The sequence below is a fragment of the Trachemys scripta genome, chromosome 1 (assembly GCF_013100865.1).
Source record: "Trachemys scripta elegans isolate TJP31775 chromosome 1, CAS_Tse_1.0, whole genome shotgun sequence".
Lineage (NCBI taxonomy): Eukaryota > Metazoa > Chordata > Testudines > Emydidae > Trachemys > Trachemys scripta.
Window position 1 is genome coordinate 248,444,757 of NC_048298.1, and position 24,987 is coordinate 248,469,743.

The following is a 24,987-nucleotide window of genomic DNA, read 5'->3' on the forward strand; positions in this document are numbered from 1 at the left end:
TTTTTCATTTCTGTGCTGTGATTTTTCAGGTAGCAAGTACTGTAACAGCTTGATTTTCACTGATGCTGAGTATCACAATACCACTTCAAATAAATGGGAACCGCTGGTGCTCAGCAGCATTGGAATAAGGTACCAGGGACTGAATGCTCAAAAAGAGATAGAAATCAATGCAAGTTAGGAGCCTAATTCCTTTTAAGCATTCAGCCCCAAGGCTATAATCAATTTCCCCAAAACTTACGGTTTTCATGAATGTGTCTACATAAAGATTAGAGTCCCCTTAATCCAGCCTCTCCGTGCAGAGTCCAGTTTGCCTGGGAGTTCTGCATGCCATTGACGAGAATAGCTCATAGACAAAGAAGATTTCTCTGCACATAGAAAACTACCATTTGTATTTCCTTGGAGAGACTGGATGATTGTGACTCTTCTTGCCTGTTTTCAGAAGGTTCTGGAACAGTCTCCCAATAGGAGTTTTTTGGGAAAACAACCTAATTAGTTTTAAGATACAGCTTGATAAATTTATGAGTGGGACTGTAAGATGGGGTTGCCTAAAGTACCAAGGGGCTTACGTTCAGCAGCCCTGGAAATCCTTTCTGGTCCTATGTCTTTATTTCCTTTATTCACTTTCTCAGATGCTTTGCTGGTGGGTCTTGCTCACATGCTCAGAGTTTAACTAGTCACCATTATCAGGTTCCTGAAGCAATTTCCCCCCAGGTCAGACTGTCAGAGAGCCTGTTTTTTTGGGTTGCCTTCCTCTGCAGCATAGTGCATGGGTTGCTTCCTAGGATCATATGGGTATATCTCACCATATCAATTCTCTGCCACTGTGGGGGGCCTTGGGCATTGGTATACCTCAGTTGTCCTTATTCTCTGCCTGTGGTACACAATAGCTTAGTCTTCTAAAGGCATAACACTTATTTAATCCAGGTTATTGGGCTCCATACAGAGGTACCTGAGTGGAATTTAGTGGCCTGTGATGCGAGGGAGATCATACTAGACATATTGGTGATTTCTTCTGACCTTAGACTCCTTGACTCTATAAGGTGCTCCCTTTGTGATCTGGCACAGGTCATATTCCTTGTGTAAGACTGGCTGCTGTTGGGCTCCCCAACATAAAAAGCTGGCAACTATGATTACAGATATTCTCTGCGGTTCCAGCAGCAGATGACTCAAGAGAATCTCCAAGAAACTTGTTAATAAGAAATCAAAGGAGGAAGAGAAGGGGTTTTCAGCGTACCACTACTTTGATAGAACCTGCTTGTCCTTGTTCCTTGGATGAAAGCCAGAGAGTGATTCACTCTCCACACTGGTCAATGGATGGAGCCAGAGACTGATGCATTCTTTTCAATCAATCAAGATATTTGGCTTCAGGAATGCTGGGAAAGGTATCGACTCTGAAATTAGGCAGAGTGATTTAGTCTTAAGTGGCACACCGGATCTGGTCCAAGAAGTGAATATAGCTGAACCACTCGGTAATAGCGACCATAATGTGATTAAATTAAATCCTTGTGGGGGAAAAATATCAAAGAAACCCTGCACAGTAGCATTTAACTTCAAAAAGGGGAACTACACAAAAATGAGGCAACTAGTTACATGACAATTAAAAGGAACACTCATAAGGGTGAAATGCCTGCAACCTGCATGGAAACTTTTTAAACACACTTTTATAGAGGCTCAAACTAGATGTACACCCCAAATTAAATAAACCCAAAACACTAAGAGGACCAAAAGAACACCACAATGGCTAAACAGAGTAAAAGAGGCAGTTAGAGACAAAAATGCATCCTTTCAAAATTGGAAGTCAAATCCCAATGAGGAAAATAAAAAGAAGCATCAACTCTGGCAAGTCAAGTATAAAAGTATAGTTAGGCAGGCCAAAAAAGAATTTGAAGAGCAGCTAGCAAAAACTAACAGCAAAAAAAAAAAAAACTTTTAAAGTATATCAGAAGCAGGAAGCCTGCCAAACAATCAGTGGGGTCACTGGATGATTGGGGTGCTAAGGTAGCACTCTTGGAAGACAAGGCCTCTGCAGAGAAGCTAAATGAATTCTTTGCATTGGTCTTCACTGCAGAGGATGTGAGAGGGATTCCCACACCTGAGTCATTCTTTTTAGGTGACAGATCTGAGGAACTGTCCCAGATTGAGGTATTGATAGAGGAGGTTTTGGAACAAATTGATAAATTAAACAGTAATAAGTTACCAGGACCAAATGGTATTCACTCAAGAATTCTGAAGGAACTCAAATATGAAATTGCAGAACTACTAACCTATGGTATGTAACCTATCACTTAAATCACCCTCTGTATCAGATGACTGGAGGATACCCAATGTGACACTGATTTCTTAAAAAAACACACAACACAAAACTCCAGAGGCAATCGTGGCAATTACAGGCTGGTAATTACCAGGCAAATTGATTGAAACTATAAGTAAAGAACAGAATTATCAGACACACAAACACGATATGCAGGGGAAGAGTCAACACAGATTTTCTAAACGGAAATCATGCCTCACCAATCTATTAGAATTCTTTGAAGGTGTCAACAAACACGTGGACAAGGATGATCCAGTGGATATAGTGTACCCAGACTTTCACAAAGCCTTTGACAACATCCTGCACCAGCGGTTCTCAAACTGTGGGTCGGGACCCCAAAGTGGGTCACAACACACTTTTAATGGGGTTGCCAGGGCTGGCGTTAGACTTGCTGGGGCCAGGGGCCGAAGCCTGAGCCCAAACCTGAGCTCTGGGTGGCAGGGTTCAGGCTTTGGCTTCAGACCTAGGTAGCATGGCTCAGGTTACAGACACACACACCCTCCACCCCCCGCCCAGGGCTGAAGCCCTTGGGCTTCGACTTTGATCCCCCTCCAGCCCGGCATAGTGGGGCTTGGGTGGGCTCAGGCTTTGATTTCCCCCTCCTGGGGCCATGTAATCCTTTTTGTTGTCAGAGGGGGGGCACAATACAATTAAGTTAGAGCACCACTGTCCTACACCAAAGGCTTTTAAGCAAAGTAAGGAATCATGGGATAAGAGGAAAGGTCCTCTCATGGATCAGTAACCGGTTAAAAGTCAGGAAACAAAGGATAGGAATACATGGTCAGTTTTCACATTGGAGAGAGATAAATAGCAGGGCTTCCAGGGATCTGTACTGGGACCTTTGCAATTCAACATATTCATAAATGATTTGGAAAAAGGGGTAAACATCAAGGTGGCAAAGTATCCACACATACAAAATTACTCCGCTAAATCCAAAACAGACTGCAAAGATTTACAAAGGGATCTCACGAAACTGGTTGACTGGGAAACAAAATGGCAGATGAAATTGAGCATTGATAAATGCAAAGTAATGCACATTGGAAAATATAATCCCAACTGTACACACAAAATGATGAGGTTTAAATTAGCTGTTACCACTCAAGAAAGATCCTGGCGTCATTGACCAGATGTTTTCAGAGAACTATCCACAATGACGTCATTGATACCTGAACTGTCCCTGCAGTCAGCTGGGAGTCCTTTCTGCAATTCATAGCTCATGTTTAGCATGGAGATGGGAGTTTACTGCCCATGAGGCAAATTTCAAAACACTTTTGTGTATTTCTTTGCATCCAGCCTTTGCAGCCTTAGGGACTGTGAGATAAGTGAAGTGTATCAGGCCAGATACTAACTGATTAAGGCTTTTTAAAGTATTTTGTATTACGGCATTACTGAGTTATTAAAAGAATATAATCTGTAGATTTTTTTAAACATTCTTTGGAAAAAATTGTAGTCTGAAATTATTGTTGTGACTGTTCTTGAGACAGAAACCTCAGGCAGGCTTTTCCTATGAGACAAGCCTTTGCGTCTTGGCCTGTGAAATAACAAGTCTGAGTCTGCCCCCAGTTGCCATGGAACTAGAAAATCCTCACAGTGAGTGGAGGTGAACAAAGGTGTATTTAGAATCCCTTTTCCAGTCAAGAGTTGGTAATCCATTTCACCATATAAATAAAAAATATGGATTGACTATTTCCTGTAAAGTGACTCCCAAGGAAATGATGTCCCACTGACAGATTTGGTAAGTTTCAATAGAACAATTTTAGAGCAGAAATTCCTTAAATTAAAGAGTTTGCCAAAGTTCTTAATAAGAACTGTCACATTAGATTGGAGCAATTACTACCTAAACCAGCAGTGGGCAACCTGCGGCCTGCATGCAGACTGTCAGGGTAATCTGCTGCTGGGCAGTGAGACAGCCACTGGGAACTACAGTGGCCGTGCCTGCGGATGGTCAATGTAAACAAACTGTCTCGCGGCCTGCCAGCAGATTATCGTGACGGGCTGCGTGCGGCCCAGAGGCCACAGAATGCCCATCACTGACCTAAACTGTCAAGTCCGGTTCTGCCACCATTTGCCAAAAGGTCTTTGAAACAGAGTACAATATCACAGAATGATCAAGAACCTTAAAAAAACCAGCCTGTAAAACCAAATGAAGAAAAACCCCACAGATAATAAAAATATAATATTTACATTCCATTTCCAGAGTTGCCAAATTACTTCTACAAAAGATGAGATCTATTCAAACTACCTCGCTATAACGCGACCCGATACAACACGAATTCGGATATAACGCGGTAAAGCAGTGCTCTGGGGGGGCAGGGCTGTGCACTCCGGTGGATCAAAGCAAGTTCAATATAATATGGTTTCACCTATAACGTGGTAAGATTTTTTGGCTCCCGAGGACAGCGTTATATCGAGGTAGAGGTGTATTAGGAAAAGGTTCTTTAGTTTTGGGGGTCTGCGAGCAAAATTAAGATTCCTTGTCACTCTTAAAACTGAACTCTCATATTCCAACATGGGGGAAACAACTCTGCCAATTTTTCATGGCTCGCTAGCTAAGGATAACGTTAACATATCAGTAAAAGGGAAATAAGTGACTGTGGCAGCATTCCTACAGTATTGAAGCTCAAGGTTATCTAAATCTGTGGATTTGTTTATATTGTATATATATGTTTATAAAGGTGTAACTAGAGAGAGGAAGACAGTGCCAAATTATGATTCATACTGCTTGAGGCCACATTTGATCATGACAGCTATTAAGGCTGGCTTTAAAGTACAATATTTGTCCATATTCTTGTATTTAAGACCAAATAAATGTATCATGATAGATCAGAGTACCATGCATTGCAGAAGAAAGAGGAACATACACTAATCACTCCTGCATAACTCAGGATCAGGTTTTAGACGTATATCCAAAACGATTCTGTCTGAATGTTTATATTAATAATATACAGAGAACAACTGAAAATTTTGTTTTTTCCACTGTCTAATTTAAGTGTGGGGAGGTTTTGCTCACTTTCAAAGGGAAGAGACACTCCATTTTTTAAAAGACAAAAGTATAGGAGCACTCTGAGAAGAATCAGTGTATACTACTAGCTCACATTCAACACTGCTTGGTTGTAAAGGTTTGTTTGCTTGTTTTTGTGGGGGGGGTTTTGTTACAAAACAAATGTTTCCTAGCTGATCATCCCTAATTCAAATTACTTGTTAGAACAATTTACAAAATTCCATAAACTGCTCATTCACTAATGGCTGTCCGATACCGAACACTGACCCTTATGCAAGCTGTCTCAAATGCACAAAGGGACTAAGGTGCCTAAGCCCTAGATTTAGGCACCTAAATAGCAGATTTGAGCATTACTGTGATCCACAAAAACCCTGCTCAACTGCTGCCTAACCCTGGAGGCACTTAAACTCAGCTGGTGCTTACATTTCTGCAGGTACCTATGTTTCTGCCCCTGGGCATATGCACTGCTGCTTCCCTCAGGGTGCCTGGGTATCTCTGTCACACTTAAGGCCCAAGGTAATGATCAAACCAGGTGGAGACAAGGGTGGAGGGAATCCTTTCTTGGGACCTGGTCTGGTAGGTGTGCTCAGAGCATGCCCACTGCCATATAAAAAAGCCAGGAGGAAGAGGAGGCCTGCCTTATAACCTTCAGCCCAGTGGCTTGGGTCTCAGCCAGGATGTAGAAGACCCTAGTTCAATACCTCCCCCACACACACGCCTGGTGAGGAGCAGGAATTTAAATGGGGGTCTTCTGAGCATTGAAACACCTACCTCCTTTTCTAGATCTGGGCACACAAACAGTCCCAGTCATTGAAATCATACAGCTGAAGCCACTGTTACTATTTGTGTGGGTAAGGATTCACATGAGGGTTGCAATATCAGACAATTCAATAGTATATACACAAACATATTAAATGCATATACAGGAAATTATGTCACGATTATGAATTGAATACTGTCTTCCTCAACCACAAATTACAGATAGAATCTAAAAGTATTTCCATTATCAAAATCATTTGTAAGGTCTCCCTCTGATAAGCCTTAAACATTCCATCTGGGTTTGCACTTTCTTATATAAAACATTTCTCCAAAGAGGTGGAAATTAGTCAAGGGAAAGTGAGGAAAGAAAGTCCATTTGTTTATTGTATTACTGAGAACTTGTCTATATGAACAATTCGTTTGCAGCAAGCTAGAGTGTGAATCTGCCCCACACTAGCCAGCTGTGGACTAGATCAAAGTACATTAATGAACTGTTAATGTGCGTGAGTAGGGTCCACATGGACAATTAGTCCACGGCAGACTAAAGCTGTTGTAAATCAGCACAGCTCCATTGAAATCGATGGAGCGCTCTCAATTTATACAAGCTGAGGATATGTCCTAGGAAGTTTAGCATTCATTACATTTGCCAAAGTAAGTAGAAAACTACTGGAAAATGAATTGCAATTATGAAAGTGGCAATAGGATGAGCGTGTCTTGTATACAGTTCTAGCATTTTTGGAATTGTCAGATCTGTTCATGAAAGCTTATGCTCAAATAAATTTGTTAGTCTCTAAGGTGCCACAAGTTCTCCTGTTCTTTTTACAGATCTGTTCTATGTTATACTGTATTTGCCGTTCTGTAACTGGTTCTTTTACCTGAAGCTTCTTTCACAGGGTACGTACTATTCTGCTTTTTCATAAGTTGCTTATATTTTTACAGAGTTCAACTCTAAAGAAGTCAGTTGGAGTGAAACTTTAATTCATCCATGAATCACTCCCTTGCTCTCAGCAAATATCTGCACAAGCCACTGGCAAAGTGTCTCATTCTCCTCTAGAGCTGATCCACATAGAGTATAATTATCTACTACTGCAATGAGTTATTCAATTAGCTCAAGTGGCAGAGGTCTGTGCGGGTGGATCTAAAGGTTCTAACCCTATTGATGATCCATATGGGTGTCAATATGATGCCACATGATAGAGTTTCTGGGGGGGGTTTCAGATTGCTTTATAAAATCTCGGCAAATATACACAAAAAACTAATAGAAACAATATTTTTAAGTTGAAAAATAAAACTCAAAAATTAGGAAATGCCATAATTAAGATGTTTGTGCAACCATAATTCGGCCCCCTTCTATGCATGCATTATGATACTCTCTTTAATTACATGACCACATATTTTCTCCACTGGACCCCTGCCCATTCAGTGTACAAAATGGAGATCCTCACTTATGAGCAGCTATGCAATATTTTGTTGTCTTCTCAGTGTTCAATGTGTGGCCACACACCTTATTTACTGAACACTATTCAAACCCTGTTCTGAAGACACAATTATTAATTTCTTCATGGGCTTTTTTATGGCACTCATCACTATTGTATCTGAGTGCTTCATAAACACTAATTTATTTTACAACACTCCTGTGGAATGAAGGGATATTAATGCCCACATTTTAGAGAAGGGGAACTAACCCACAAAAAGATTAAGGTCAGAAGTATTCAATCATTTTGGATGCCAAACCTGAGACACCCAGCACCTGATTTTTCACATTACTTAGCATTGAATAGCACTTTATATGATAAAAGAACAGATCTCATTGACTTGAATTGCAGCTATGAGTGCTCAGTGCTTCTGCAAATCAGACCTCAGGGTCTCAAGTCAGGCACCAGAAAAATGAGGAATAAACAATTAGTGACCACCTGTAAAACAAACGGGTTTAAGTGACTCATCTAGCATCTCACAGAAGATCTGTAGCAGAGGCAGGGATATAATCCAATTTTCCAGGGAAGCATTCAACTGCTGTAACCATAAAACCATCCTTTTTTCTTCCTGCAATCTCCTGTCTCATTCACTACACTCCTGCCAACTTCTGGAATAAATGAAGTAGTGAGCCAACAGACAACGTTCTCCTTCTCTGCACAACCCTGATTCATCCCCACAGGTCCACTTTGTGCACTGAATGAGACAGGGGATCTGTGAAAAAAATATCATCATGTAATCCAGACCATATCACAATGCATACACACAAGTGGGATGAATTCAGGTTGGGCTGGCACAACTTTAAATCTGACATTTCCTAACTTCTGAATGCTTCACTTTGCAACCTTAATAATGGTCTTTTAACAGTTTTTTGTGTCTACTATTCTATAAAATACTACATACATTTAGAATTGTGGAGGTATAATTCCATTTCATCTTTCCGGTGACTACATAAACCATTTGTGATTTGTCCCGGTGGTTAGCATACTTTCACCAGGAGTCCTGACACTGAAATATCATTCCATAATTTGTTTGATATTCTATATATGAATTACATGCAGTGACCCAGGTCAGTTTTGCTATTTTAGACAAATATTTCCCTTTGCTTGTATGTCTAGCAAATTCACTCTCCTCCTTCAACCCACTCCACAAAAATCACTTATTTTAGCTAGATTTACTCAGGCACTTCCCATTGCTACTCTCCAGTCTGACTATGACTAAAGTTTAAAAACAGTTTAAAATAATGCAATCATCAAGAACCTAGAATTGTCTCCCAACATTACAGCCCTGTGTACTGCCACATTCTACCCTCCAATGAGTCAATATTTATTTACAGCAAATACAACATCACCACACTACAATGTCAGTGCTGCACAGCAGGTACCTTGGTTTCCTGGTATGGCTGTTTGAGATACACTCTCACACCATAGTGCCACAGATTTGATCCACCGGTTCGGTCATTGAGAAACACTGCTCTTGGGGAATATCCTGATAGCTGATTATGTCACTGGCAAAAGCAGCAAAATGGGGATGGGAGTAGGCTGAGAATCTGACCCCTTTTCTTAGGTATTATACTTAGGATGTATCTAACTATCATCTACTGAATAATTATAGATTAATTCAAACATTTACCACCCGGAGTATTTGCAATATTTCTCATTTTAAGATAGGGAATGCAGTAAAAAAGGTGAATATAGCTGTAGAGAAAATGCTCTTTTTTGGCAGCAATTGTACTTAAATAATAAATATGATTACTCTTTACTGATGAATCCCATAACTGATAGTCCTTCATCTTTATTTTCATCCTGTTACAAAAAGTGTTTCCTGTTTTATTAATACATTCTGTTTGCATTAATATCTTTCTTCAGTGAGCTTAATAGTCAGACATATAGCCGTCCTACTAGTCTGGTATAGCAAGATCTATTAAACAGATCTCTGACTTCTACCAATAGCCAACATTGATACAGAATGAACTCTCATGAACAAAGCTATGTTTTCTTAATAGTAACAGTTGTATAAACATAAGGTCTTCTCAGTTAAAGGGAAACCAACATCAAAAAGCAGTAAAACATGGAATCCTAAACCCCTCTTTCTTTGAAGAAACACGTTTGAAGAGAGGTGTTTCTAGTTATGGGTGAATGAAATGACAATTCAGCTGCAACAAATGGACATCCAGTTCTATGAAAGACTAATTAGATCCATCTGAGAAGCTGTGTCTAAAACTGCTTCACATATTTCAAAGGAAAGCTCTAGTCTGTCTTTTGAGAAGACTACATCAAAACATTTTGTCACAGCTGATGCACATCTAGGCATTACAACAGCATTATTTTTATCAACCATGAAAACTACATTAAAGTAATGTTAATAGTCTTCCTTACATTAAAAAAGCAAGGAAATTTAGAGCTAAGAAAACAACTCTAGGCTGAAATTACCCTACACTTCCCTCCCCCCACTCCACTCCCCCCCCCATGTGCCTAGGAGTCAGAGATCCCGGGCCTGAAGTGTGATGCTGCATATCAAATGTGCTCATATATACTGAGACAACAGAATTAAAGTTGAAGCTTCAGCCAGGAGTTGCAGAGTTAATGCTGCTTTTGTGGATTTAAGCCAGGCTCTTAGTTTCGCCTGTAACTGCTGCTGCTGCTAAACCAGCAGGAGGAGCTCACAACATTTTTCATCTATTCATTTTACAAATCATGGGCTCTTTTTTAAAATAGTCTTGGGTATGATTCTGTCATGAAAAGAGAAACCAAGAAATATTTTACTTATGATTTGTTTTAGGAATCCTTAATTAATTATGTATGCTTTTTAATACAGAATCATAGTTGTACATGGTACATAAATAAATAAAAAAGACAATGCCTTGGCCCACAAGGAGTTTACAATCTAATAACAAAAGACCATGAAAGGGAAAGGAAGAGGGTGGAGAGACAAACATTGCTCTACCAAAAGATAGGATTTCTGAAGAAAACAAATGGTATGTTATAGTTTCACATGTATTTTATTTAGATTTTACTTTACTTTTAATAATTTAAACACCTGTCATTATAGGTTGTAAACCATATAGAATAGAGTTAGTAGTACCTGTTATATCATAGAAACTCACCCTATCAAGCCACCAAGATGGTAACTAAGTATATCAGCAGTAGCCAGCTTTCATTGGCTAAAAACTGACAATTGGTAAGCTTATTCAACCTTATAAAATACTATGCTTCCAAATTTCATTTAAAAAGTTGATTCTAAGTTATGAAAGGAAAATAAGTGCCCCAAACTGAAATATTCTCTATATTGCTAAAGTATAAGCCATTCTAACATTTTTCAGACCTTTTTTCCGTGTCTTTGTTGTCTTTATTTTTAAACTTGTTCACAGGATGAGAGCTTGTGTGCCAGACTTTAGCTCACAGCAAGTTTTACAGCAGAGTTACAACTCCTTGAAAAATAGGATTTATTGTAGAACTACAGTAATCATTGTTACAAAACTACTCTAAAATGGAGAACAAAATCTGTTACCAAAAATTATCAGATACACGAACACATTTTTCTTGATTATCAACATTAACAGGTATTTCTTCTCATCCATTTATAAGGTATATAACTAGTAGAGCAAATGTAAATAAGCGTGTATGGACAAACATCATCTACATAATAAAAATGTATGTCTTGTACCCAATGCCTTAATGTACCAATTTTACAAACTGGCATGTTGTTTAAAACAACCATGTAGCTCACGTACATAATAGCAAAATAGCACCTGATGCCCAAAGAAAGTCAGTATATAGAATATAAGACGTGTTCTTTATATAAAATATTCTTCCTTAAAATGCTGTATAAGAAGTTAATTCTGATGTTTTTACTCCTCACTAGGGAAAAAAAGGAACTTGCTTCAGGAAAGGAAAAAAATAATCTGATACCAATATTTAACATGTTTTATTGCCTTATTGAGGAATACTCTAGAGGCATTGTTTAAAGACAAAGTAGAATAAGTACAGATTTTTTCCAAAACTGGACATGTATAGATTGGTCCAGAACAATCAGAAGCAACTGCTAAAGTGGAAGTCATGTTTAACAAATTCTAACTACATTACGGTGACAGAGTCTTGCTGATGGTGAACAAATAGTCTTATTGCCTTTCTTGAAATACTCAATATACTAAAAGAATTAAGTATATAGCTGTGGTGCTAATGGTACAATTCTGAGATGCACTTGAGCAACCAGTACTGAGAGAAGTGGGAAATGGTACTAGGATCAGCCTTAAGTTTGTCTTATTTACACCACAAATGGATGACAAAGAAGAAGGAAAATTAAGAAAGCATTAAAATAGTTCAAAATATTGAAAGCTGGATGTTCAGAATGTCAAAAGAGAAATTCTAGAGAAATTAGAGGGGAAAAAACATAACAGTTCCCTCCCTCACAAAATGCCACCCCTTCTTCAAACTCTGTCCCTCCATAAACAAAACGGTGGAGAGCAGATAAGAATAACCTCTGCTTACATTGACTTCAATGAAATTCAATTTCATTCTTTTTAATTCCATCCCTCCTTTAAGCCATCCCCAAATGGCTGCAGGTGGGGGTAAGCAAACAGCTATATAAGAAAGCAGTATAACAAAAGATCCTCATAGCTATTACACAAAGGGCATCCAAGAACATTGCGCTTCCAAGCTGAGCCACTGTGCATAATTTTGGACACAATATATAACAAGAATGCTGTTGAAGGAATGTACGAGGTACATAAGACCACAATGAATTTGTTACTAGATAACAGGTTTTATTGTGTGGTGAAAAGTAAAGTTAGGCTTGTACCCGTTAGAAAAAGAAGGAGAATTAAGGATAGGATTGAAATGTATACAATTCAAGAAGGTGGAGAGAACTCAAGAGGACATCAGATTTTTTTAAAAAGTTAAGATAAAGTTTAGTGGGCCATTTCCGAACACAACAGATTTTTTTATGTGGGATGGAACTTTTACAAATTACTAAAGATAAAATAAATAAATACACAAACTTTGCAATCTTGTATACATACAAAAAAGGAGTCAGGTACTTTCAAGAAAAAACTCCTACAAACATTATACAGGCAGAAGACCAGGATGGTCAATTTTCATGCCAACAGAGGTGCATGACTGTTCAAGTAAATTATCAACGTTTTGTAAAATACAGGGAAAGTTTTTCTCCTTACAGTTGTAAGCTGATCAGTTCTCCCTTGTGAAATGTACCTGACCCCTTCTATTTGTGCCCTCAAATGTGCTGTTTCTCTTCATTCAAACTAACAAAGAACTCTGTAATCAAAAAGAAAATTAGTGACAGGCAAAAACTTATTTTTATGTAAAGAACATATGTTAATTACCTTAAATTAACATTTTTTCCTTAAAATTCTTTTTTAACCCTTACAGATTTTTGCCTATCACACCTACTGGTACTGCCCTAACATTTTGCCATTGTGCCCTATTCACTGTGTATTACTACGACTAATGCACACCTACCACATTGGCATTAATTATAAATTATATTATTAATAATAATACAGTCTAATTTCTTTTTATTTATTCTCTTAAATTAAATAATTTATTTTATAGCAGTGATGGGCAAACTGCAGCCCGTGGGCTGCAGGTTGCCCACCACTGTTTTAGAGAGACAGGTCTGGGAAACCTGTTACATATTTACGTAAATAGGAGATGGACATGGAGGAAGCCATTAGTTATCTGAATATTTTACTGCACATATACTTGTATTTAATATATTACATGTGGACTGGGGTACATTTAACTAGTTTATGTATAATTTACCTTTTATATTATACTATACCATTTTTTCATTTTTATAATAAATATTTTATAAATTTTGTAACAGTTGATATGATTTTTGGTAATTTTCAAGTATTTTTTTTCTTTCTTTCTTAAAGGATATTTTAAACAAAGGAAATATTTTCAAAATAATTTAAAAATCAATTATATCCCTTAGTAACTGGATTTGCAGCAAATGAACATAGAATTACATCATGCTTTTAATTAATTACATTTTTAAATTGAAACTTAACCATAATTAGTTACACATGCATACATTAACTAAATTCAGGCATACAGCTACTTAATTACAGTATATTGACAATATAGGATATAGTCAATTAATGACAACAGCACGTTGTCTACAGAATTGTATATTGTAATAATGACCATGCCTCTATTTCACAAGACCAAATTCATCCACTTATTTTTATGCTCTCAATTAGGCCCACAGTAATAGCTTTGCTCTTGAAAATGTTAATGTGCATGCAAATGCAACTGTCCACCCAACTAGACATGTAACACATGAACATCTTGTTGAAAGATGTAAGCTGTTCCTCCTAAAAAACCATGCATTTAACATATTCATTAATAAATCTGTCATTGTGCTGAACAAGTCCACCTACTTTCCACAGATATTCATTTCTATATCAATTTGCTTTTCTTAAATGTAGGAAATCATACAATACAATGGAAAAATGTTAGCCTATTTTAACAGTGATTGAAAAAGTAATCTGAACTGCTGTTAGCCATTTTATTGAGTGTTTTGATTTACACAGCTCCCCACTGCAAATAGATCAAGTTTCTATTTGCTAGAAGTGACTCCCAAACTACTTCACCTTGTTCATGCCACTTTGTTTTATAGCTTACATTCGACAGAACTACAGTGATAAGAAGCTACTCTGTAAATGAAAACATCTGGAAATTCTGTCAACTAAATGGAGAAGGTGACGTTAATTCAGGGGTGGGGAACCTACGGCTCATGGGCAGGATCCGGTCTGCTGCTTCATTTCATCCAGCACACAGCAAGTCTCCGCACCGTGGGCCAAAAGCCCTGAGCCTCGGCATCCCCCTGGGGAGCTGGAGCTGCGAGCGCCAGCTCGCTCCACTGCAGGGAGAAGCTGGGGTTGCCAGGTTATTAAGAGTCCGGTCAGCTCCATGCAGCTGCCAGAAGCGATCAGCATGTCCCTGCGGCCCCTAAGAGTGGGGGGCTATCAGGGAAGCTCCATGCACTGCCACTGCCCCTTCCCCCAGCGCCAGATCCACAGCTCCCATTGGCCAGGAACTATGGCCAATGGGAGCTGCAGAGGCGGTGCACGCACCACACAGAGCCCCTTAGCTCCTCCGCTTAGGGGCTGGACATGGTGGCCGCTTCTGGGAGCAGTGCAGAGTCAGGGCAGGCAGGGAGCCTACCTTAGCCCTGCTGCACCGCCAACCAGGAACTGCCTGAGGTAAGCGCTGCCCGGCCGAAGCCCGCACCCCAAAACCCCTGCCCCATGTCAGAACCCCTTCCCGCACCCTAACTCCCTCCCAGACCCTGCACCCAAACACACACCACATCCCCCTTCCCGAGGTTGGAGCCCTCTTCTGCACCCAAACTTCCTCTGGAGCTCGTACCCCGAACCTCCTCTCACACCCCAACCCCCTGCCACAGCCCTGAGCCTGTTCCTGCACTCCAAATCCCTTGGCCCCAGCCTGGAACCCCCTCCTATACCTCAAATCTCCCATCCCCAGCCCCACCCCAGATCCCACAGCCAGAACCCTCACTCTCTCTTGTACCCCAACACCCTGCCCCAGCCCGAAGGCCCTCCCACACCCTGAACCCCTCATTTCTGGCCCCACCCCAGAGCCTAGGGGAAGCCCCGAGCCCCCGCATCCTCCCGTGGGACTGGAGCCACGAGCACTGTGGGGGGAAGCCCTGAGCCTCCGTGCTCCCCAGCCCCCCATGGGACCGTGTGTGGCCCGGGACTCATTTCTTCTGTGGGTCAGTGACCCCTCATAGAAAAAAGGTTCCCCATCCCTGGGTTAAGTGGTGAGTAAGGTACCCACTATAGCAATGAAGAGCCCTAGAGGGAAGGGGTAAATGTTCAAATATGATAAAGGAGAAAAATTATTGCTAAGCTCAGAGAAATGCTGCAGGTTCTCAAATGCACTTTGAACACAGAGAATTTGAAAGATTATAACAGAGAATCAGACACAAATTTTATATAAAATTGCCTTACCAAAAGAGATTTTAAAAATATCCATTATAGCATACAGCATAGCTTCAAATCCTTTGTTAATATGACACAAGAATCTCAACCTACATAGCAAGAAATGAACTGTAAATAGGGAAGAAGGACTGTACACTCTTTTGGGCAGGGCCATATCTTTTAATCTGTTCTCTAAAGCACCTGGCATATTTTTGGGCACTGTAAAATACTAAACAACAAAAACGAGAAAGCAGCATGCTTTCTAACATGTCATTCCGTAGTGCTGATGTCCAACATTGAATTCACCCTTCATTTTTGTGAAGGCAGTGAGTGTAGCCAAAAATAATAAGAATAAAATCCTCCCCACCCTGCCAACATCTTTACCATAACAAAGATACTAATTCAGCCTGCTCTCTCGTTTTCTAGTTCTGGAGATATTCATAACAGAAAGAAAGAAATACTGAAAACTATTGAGGGAAGAAAAGAGGGTGGGTGGTAGAAGTGAAATGAGGACACTTACAATCATGTAATTATTTATCTTTCACTCTTTTGTTCATCACCAAACCCTTTACTTTGCAACAGGCAAATTACAGGGTGGTGAATTCAATAAATTAAAGCTCAGAAGATCCTGGACCACTGTATTTAAATTCTCCCTTGTTTATCTCTCAAATTTCTCTACCACTCTGCTATTACTTTTTATTATAAAATTTATAATAAAATTATAAAATTATTTCACTCCACAAAGATTTCTGAGATGAAAGATTCTCACTAGGTATGACATTCACCCATAGTGCAAAGGGTCAGCCCAAGGACCTCCACATCACTTATGCCCTACACAGCACCTATGCAGAAGGTCTCTTGGCAAAATGGCTGAATAGGGCACTCCCTATTCGCAGCTTCACAACAAAAGGATCTTCACACTAGCTCTAAATAGTCTGGAGTTGAAGACCATGATAAAGGTGGCCCAGAGGCAGGCCACAGACCATTAGCCTCTGAGATACCCTGTGAAACTGGCTAGGAGAGACTGCTGACACTATTCCAAACCATGGCTTAAAACAGCTGCAGTGGTAGAGAGAAACCACACAGCAGCCATGCCTACCGAATCTGGATTCGGGGTGGATTTAGTCTTTCAAACCACTCTATGATGCCTGGGGAGTGGATTTCACCCCTCACCAATAAAGCTGCATTGTTTCTTGGACTTGGTATGCTTCGTGCCTAGATTGTTTCATACATCAGAAGGAATAATATTTGAGTCCAAACTGAATAAACAAAAAGACTCTAGTTTTATTACACTATGCTGGTGTACGGAAGGTTTTAAAACTGATGTTGGTAATCATGATGATAGGACAATTTCTTGATAATGAAAAATATACATAATTGATAGGAAAACTAAGAGCTGGAGTATAAAGATTTTGTCTTTCAAAGATCAAAGTATGATGAGCAGCCAATTCATAGATTCTTCTGGCAATCAATACAAAAGGATAAAGCAATAAAGTGAAGAAAACAGAAACACTGATGTTTTCATGAGTTAAGTTAGTGAGTTCATGTTGTACAAGACAACAGATCTCATTAAGGTAGCCAAGATTTTAAACAAACCAACTTGTGTATAACATTTCTGAACAATTAAAGTGCATGTAGATGAACTGACACTGGGGTAATGCCTGATACCATAAAATTAAACTAAATGTATTTTGCACAAATTGGTTAAGTATTGGAGTGGCTGCAGGATAATGCGGGAGAGGGAGTTTCATTTATTTGTAAAACACCTTCATCCACTTATTTTCCAGCCCCTATTGTAGGCACAAGCAGCAGAAAATTTTCTTTACTTTTGTAGTATTTTATAGACCTGACGTGATCGCTGCAAGCTTGTGAGCCCTTGAGCAGGTAAGTTCTGGGAAGCCATGGCACTCAGTGTTTAGGCCTGTTTACACTAAGGAAGTTCTGTTCTGAGTAAGCTGCACAGATAGACAAGTTTAAAAAATTCAACAAATTAGAAAACATGAACAATAAATATTACTGTTGCTTGACACTGCACAATATTTTTTATTACTCTTATGATAACAGTAAGAGAAGAAAACTATAAAGATGGCCCATGGATCAAATGGTGCTGGGAAGATGATCCCTTCACTGATCACTGAATTATCCAACTGAACAATTGATTCAGCTACCTCTGTCACAACCGATCAGGGCATCCATCCCACAAAGTCAGCATCCCTGATCATGTCAGTGCAACAGGGAAGAGTAAATCTAAAAGTTCAACATGTGGCTTGTATTTGCTTCTTCACGTTCTAGGTGAAAAATCTGACTGGAAAGGCAGTGCAATTGGGGTTTGCATTTTCCATAGTACATTACATCCAATTCTCGGGAACAGGACTTCTCTGCCACTTGTTTAAAGTTTTAAGAGGGTTTTTTCTTCTCATCGCAATTTTTTAAAATAATGTTTCAGAAGGTTTCGATTTGATCATTTTTATTACAGTGACCCATAAACCACCATGAGGTAGGTGAGGATAAAAAGAAATTTGACAAAAAATTATAAACACAGAATGATGTGTCATTCTTTAATTATCCAGTAACCTGCTCTTATCATGGTCTTGCTGTTGAATAATGGTTACCTTTTGCTTTACAATCTCCAGGGTTGGGTTTTATCTAATATATTTGCACCCAGGAAAGTTTATGTCAGATGTAGCCTTTGGTCTTCTATAAGATTCAGCTATCTCATCCAATTTCCAGTTAGGTTGGTTGAAGTACAAAGAAATAAAGTATCTTATCCAAGAACATAGCAAGTTATTGGCCAGCTGAGAATTAGAACCCAGAAAGCTACTGGCTCTCAGTCCATTTGGTTGAACCTCTAGACTGCACAGGGTCCAGTTACTCCTCCCTCTCTCTCTCTCTCTCTCTCTCTCATGTATTTCATTTTATTACATATTGGCCAGTGACACTGTATGGGGATGCCCATGAGGGCTCCTGTCTGCCTCACTGCAACACAACCGGAGAGAAAAGTAGCAGCATGCTGCCTAGGATGCTGGGACAAGGGCAGGAAGCCCCATGGCCATCCTGTTCTGCCTTGCTGGAACTCTGTGAAGCAGTACTTTCCTGTTGCCCTGCCCCCAGCCTCTCTCTCTTAGGCAAAGTGGCATGAAACGATAATAAATTCCTTTAAGTTACAGTTTAAGTACTGAAAATAGGTTTACTTTTAAGTTACTCGTTCCTTCCTAGACCATACTCGTTACCCTTTGATTATGATGGTGGTGATGTCTTTTTAATTGCACGTAGAACCAAAGAGTCCATGACAAGCTGGACCTAAAAATCTGGGTTCACTGTGCGGCAACAGACTGAAAATTCTGGAGCAGCTTCACTTAAATTAAAATATTGATGGTTTTATTGTATTCTTTTTTCATAGTTAATTCAATCAGTACAACTCCTCCTGTGTTATTTATTTTGATATTAAATTCCATTTATTTTAGACTGTCACAACATTTTCACTTTTTGATATGTTGCTGTTTTTGGCATTGAAGAAGCTGGAGGTTTTGGCAGCCGGCTAGTGGACAGCTGGGGAGACCGTTTTTGATTGTGGGATATGCACATGCGCTTTTTTCCTGCTATAACTGCTAAAAATAATACTGGCATTTAAACTGTCCTCTTCAATTTTTGTATGTTTGAGACAAACAGGGCAGTTTACACCTCTCAGGCTACCAGGCTTTGTCCAGACTCTAGAAGGTAACACTTGGTGTTTTCAACATTATCTTTATAACTACAAGGGGCAGAAACATAATTCTGGTTTTAAAGGCCTTTTCCACACAAACTTTCACCAGTTTAATGAATGGTGTGTTTTTAAACTGCGGCAAGTTTCCATGTAAACTGTCTTATTTCAGTTTCGCTCAATTTATTACTTTTTTAAACCAGATGAAACTAAACTGAAATAAGACCCTCAAACAAAAACAACACAAATTTGTACCAAATTAATTAACTGGGTTAAAAAAAGACCACTTAGTTATTCAAAGGAAAATGTGTGTGAAGACAAAACCTTAGAACCTGCACCACAATTCCACATCAAGGGTGACTCCCACAGCTATGGAACAATGCAATACACAAGACTGAGGACTGTACTCTTTAAGGAGTTCACAGAATTTTTCAAATGGGCATTAACCAGGCACTAGTCAGGATTCGAAGCTACTTTCTTCTTCCCATAATAAATAAGGCTACGATTATGTCACAGAGGTCACAGAAGCCACAGAATTTGTGACTTACTGCAACCTCTGCGACACTGGGGGCCCCCGCAGCTGACTAGCCGCCTTGTAGTGTGAAAAACTGCTATCTAACTGAATTTACTAGTTAGGGTGTAGTGAGCATGTTCACACAAACTGAGCATGCTCAGTAACACCTGCTGAAGTCAGTTGCAGGAGCCCAGCCGCCGCAGGCGACCTTCCTGCAGCTGCAGTTGTGGGACAACCTGCCGGCGAGGACCCCTGAGCTTCCCAGCCACTGCTGCTGGCAGGGCTCCCCCTGCAGTTGCTCAGCTGCTGTGAGCAGCTGGTAACTTCCTTCCGCCCCGCAACTCCCAGCTGCCTCTGGCGGTGGCAGAGGCACCCCAGATCTGCTCTGCGGCCGCTGGAAGGGACCCCCCCACACACATCTCCCCAGTTGCCACCAGTGGTATCGGGGGGAGCTCCTGCAACTGACCGGCCACCGGCAGGGACCACTGAACTGCCCAGCCGCTGTGCCAGAGGGACCCCAGAGCTGCTCAGTGGCCGCAAGCAGCCACACCCCCTAAAATCTGACTAATATGTAGTTAAAATCATTACATCTTTGCTCTTTTTTAAGAGAGCTTTTAAACAAAGCAAAAAAGTCAAACAACTTGAGAAAGCTGTATTCATGACATGAAATATTTAAGTTGGGATTTTCTGAGGACCTGTATCAATTTGAAGTGCTTTTGAAAATACCAGCCTTAAAGCTTTGACAGACTTCATGTAAATTGTGTCCATTCTTAAAACTCTCAGGTTAGCTTTGAAATCAGCACTGCAGAATTATAAAAACAAATTTCCTCCACAATTTTTTTTCCCAACTCTCCAAGTTAACCTACCTCTGATTTAGCTTGATTTTATTTCACCATCATCATCTGTGGTTCCACCATAATCCTAATATAATACAATGCTTTATGCCTTTCACTCTTTAATATCACAAGAGGAAAGAAATTATTTAGCAAGTTTTGTAAAAGCTAAGTCACGTATATTTGTGCATCTGAAGCAAATGGTTTCCAGACACAAAATGAAGTGTCAGCATATTGTGGCTAATTACTGTATTTGCACCCTCAGTTTTACTGGTAGCTTGCTACAGTCATCCTGATTATGCATTTTTCCTGGTTAGTTTGTTTGATTTTTACCAGTATCTTAAATTGCAATTTAATTTCTTGCTCTCAAATACCTCGTGGCACAGCATAAAAGCTCACTTCTAAGTAAGGCATTAAACAACAATTTTGTTAATTAGAAAATAAATGTAAGAAGAAAGTAGAATACAAAAATGTTTCATTGACTTTAGAGTGTAGATAAATCCCTGTATGGGAAATGTAACACTTAATTAGCATATGGAGGATGGTATTCTAATTTACAGCAAGGCCTCCTGCAGAAGATGAAACAAATGTGTAACTGTGCTAGTGCACTGAACAGATGAGAGATCTGTAACACAAATCAAGAATATATACACTGACTCAATGCCTCACATTTCTTAGAAAATGAGCAAAAAACTTACAGAGAATGTTGACCCGTTGTTTGAAACTGTAACAGAGTAAGTTCCGTCTCCTAACTGTACCGACAGCTCCCAGTTGTTCAGATCCAGCTTAGCAAGAGAAATTCTAAAGCAAGGAAAGGAAAAAGAATATTTTAACAGCATTTTCAGGTTGTCCATATTTTTAATCACATGAACTTCTTTCATAGGGTCTTCATAAAGGATTTTAAACATCATTAACCCTATTGACACAGTCAGGGAGCATGTTTGAGAAAACTACCAGATATATTTTTTTGTCCATTATGGCACATAAGGAGAAAACTTTTTAGCGGAGAAGCCTTTTGAGATATTTTCTGCTTTGCCTTGACACCCTGTGTCACTGAATAAAATTTGTACTGATAAAATTTGAGGAGAATCCCAAAATCCAGCCATCGTTGGTTGCTGGGATATTGCAAACAGTGAAAAACAGATGAGGAGAGGGAAGGAAGAGTGGCACTTGAAAAAATAAAAAGACTACTTGGAACTTCAAGAGCAGAAGTGGTTCACCATCACCTTCACATCATAATCACGCACAACAAACCTAAATTAAAGGCCAGTTAGACACAAAAGCATGCAAATCCAGCCAAACGAATAATATCCATACATTATTTTTAACAATATATATATTTTATATATTAATGACGGATAGATACAATAAACTGAAGATTTTTACATGCCAGGACTTGAGAACAGAGTTCTATATTCCTCCCATAATAATCTATGGCCTCACAAACTTAAGATAACCCAGGGAAGTGCATCTTTTGTGTTACATCAAGGTGGTCAAAGATACAGCAAGGGAACCAGAACCTGGAACTCAAGTCTTGGCAGGTTTGAAAAAAAAAAAAAGTAGAAAATAATTTTTAGCTGTTTTGTTTTAAACTATATTTATTTGTAATGTGTAGGTCTATACATATGTTATGTATCAGTTGTCACCTTTATCTTGCCTTCCCTATAGTTTGTTACATTAACTTGTTGTGTCTTAATTTAAACCGGAAATTTTTGGAGAGACTATTTCTGACTATTGTATGAGTACCGGCAAGTGCAATAGGCTTCCGATATTGTTTGGGATTTTAGGCAGAATTTTAGCACAAATAAATAAATAGTAATTCAGGTTGGTTGAGGCTCTGAATTTCATTTAATTGATGTTTTTATGTGCCAGTTGGTCTCCTGTGCTGCCTCTTATGCATAGCAAGAACACCCTGTAAAATTCCACTACACTGTCCACATTTAACTCTCTCCTTAAAATTCAACCCTGCTGTCATGCTTACAAAATGCTTGATAACTACTAGGCAGCTGAAGCACTGTATCCACTGCATATTATGCTAATTATAGAATCATAGAAATGTAAGGCTGGAAGTCTTTGCAGTCTCCTGAGCTGAGGCAGGACCAAGTAAATCTAGACCAGGGGTAGACAACCTATGGCATGCATGCTAAAGGCGGCACGCGAGCTGATTTTCAGTGACACTCACACTGCCCGAGTCCTGGCCAACGGTCTGGGGGGCTCTGCATTTTAATTTAATTTTAAATGAAGCTTCTTAAACATTTTAAAAACCTTATTTACTTTACATACAACAATAGTTTAGTTATATATTATAGACATAGAAAGAGACCTTCTAAAAACGTTAAAATGTATTACTGGCACGCGAAACCTTAAATTACAGTGAATAAATGAAGACTCGGCACACCACTTCTGAAAGGTTGCTGGCCCCTGATCTAGACCATCCCTCACAGGTGTTTGTCTGTTCTTAAAACCCTCCATTGACAGGAATACCACAACCTCCCTTGGAAGCCTATTCCAGAGTTTAACTATAACAATAGTTAGAAACATTTTCTAATTTCTAACATAAATCTTCCTTCTTGCAGATTAAGCCCATTACTTCTTGCCCTACCTTCAGTGGACAAGAAGAACAATAGATCATCATCTTCTATAACAGCTAGGGTTGCCAGGCGTCTAGCCCAAGCACTGGCTCTGCACTTCCATTGGCCAGGAACCATGGCCAATGGGAGCTGCGGGGGCGGTAACTGTGGGTGAGAGCAGTGCGCAGAGCCTCCTGGCCTCCCATGCCCTAGGAGCCAGACCTGCTGGCCGCTTCCAGGGCACAGCGCCGAGACAGGATAGGTGCACCTATTGCATCCCAATCCCCTGACTCAACCCGCAGTACCCTGCCACATTCGAATCCCTCGGCCCCAGCCCCTAGCCTGGAGCCCCCTCCTACACCCCAAACCCTTCATCCCTGGCGCCACGCCGAGCCCGCACCCCCAGCTGGAGCCCTCACCTCCTCCTGCACCACAACCCCCTGCCCCAGCCCAGAGCCCCCTCCCACACACTGAACCCCTCATTTCCAGTCCCATCCTGCAGCCCTCACCCTCAGTTAGAGCCTCACCCCCTCCCACATCCCAATCCCCTGCTCCTGCCCAGTGAAAGTGAGTGAGTGTGGAGAAGAGCGAGCCACTGAGGGAGGAGGAATGTAGTGAGTGGGGGGTCAGGGCCTCAGGGAAGGGGCGGGGCTAGGGTGTTCGGTTTTGTACGCTTAGAAAGTTGGCAACCCTAATAACAGCGCTTAACATATTTAAGACTTATCAGATTCCCACTCAGTCTTCTTTTCACAAGACTACACATGACTTAACCTTTAATTATAAATGCCCCACTGTTAACTTGAGTTGCCCCATCTGTTGTATTCACCTGTTACTGCTCACCATATCCTTAGGCCCCTGTCACTGCCTCTTGGTGTGGTTTCCTGGGGGCCTCAGCTTCTTCTGAGCCAGCTTAGTTTTCTCTGAGTCAGGTCAGTTCCTGGACCCTAACCTTCAATTAAGCCTGTCAACCCTTCACTTTTTGGGTTTGCAGTCTCTTGCAGTCTCCTGGCTGTTTTCTTGGAGGCAGCCTGGTGCAGGGCTGTCACCACCTTGCTATCCCAAGTCTTTCTGCCTCCCATTCCTTCTCTGCACTCTCCCCTTTATAGCAGGCCTTGTTTCCTCTATTGGTTGCAGTTGTGTGTGCCTGCCTCCATGACTGGCTGCTGCGTGGGTTTGTGATCTAGCTGCTTGCTTGTAAACAGGAGAGACTCTCCTCCCCCCATCCACATTTAGTAAGGGGGTTGTAGATCACATTACAGCCCCATACATGCAAAGACTCATCCAACTGCTTGTATTTCCACAATGAGAGAACCTGAAGTGTGTACGGTGGTGCCGCACATTGCATTTTTAAAAAGAAAAATTAAAAGCATCTTATTTTTGCTCCAAAAGGCACATCCTTGATAAATAATCCATATATCTTTTTTCTTCTAATTTTTTTATTTTTATTCTTGTATAATAATTTTACCTGGATAGCATTGGAATTCATTTTACGGAGGTACCTATTTTTCCTCATCCTCCTTATAAATACACATGCTCGTCATTATAAACACACATACATATTACATACGCACATGGAACACATGATAGTATGATGTAGTATACAAGTTGTACCTTCAATCGTTTGAGGTGGCCACATTACTCAAAATCACTAGTCATTTTTGAAAATCTTGACCTTGGACTCAAAAGCATCCCCTCTCAAGTATGATCCACTCCAAAATTCCCAGGTGATCTTACCTAGAGATGCTGTCTATACCCACAACACTTGTAAATAACATACTAAAAATGATATAGACAAGATCCAGTGACACGCCTCTTCTATTGGCATACAGAAGTAAATGTCAAAACAACAGATTTGAG

At 40.1% G+C, this 24,987-nt stretch overlaps 1 protein-coding gene across 1 annotated transcript in view; it reads right to left on the minus strand.

Moving 5' to 3' along the window:
- The window catches only part of PCCA (propionyl-CoA carboxylase subunit alpha), a 384,189-nt gene that overhangs the window by 103,045 nt on the left and 256,157 nt on the right, over positions 1-24,987 (minus strand). The window contains exon 19 of the mRNA XM_034758211.1: positions 21,259-21,361. Coding sequence (XP_034614102.1) covers positions 21,259-21,361 — 103 coding nt within the window. The remainder of the gene's footprint in view (positions 1-21,258; positions 21,362-24,987) is intronic.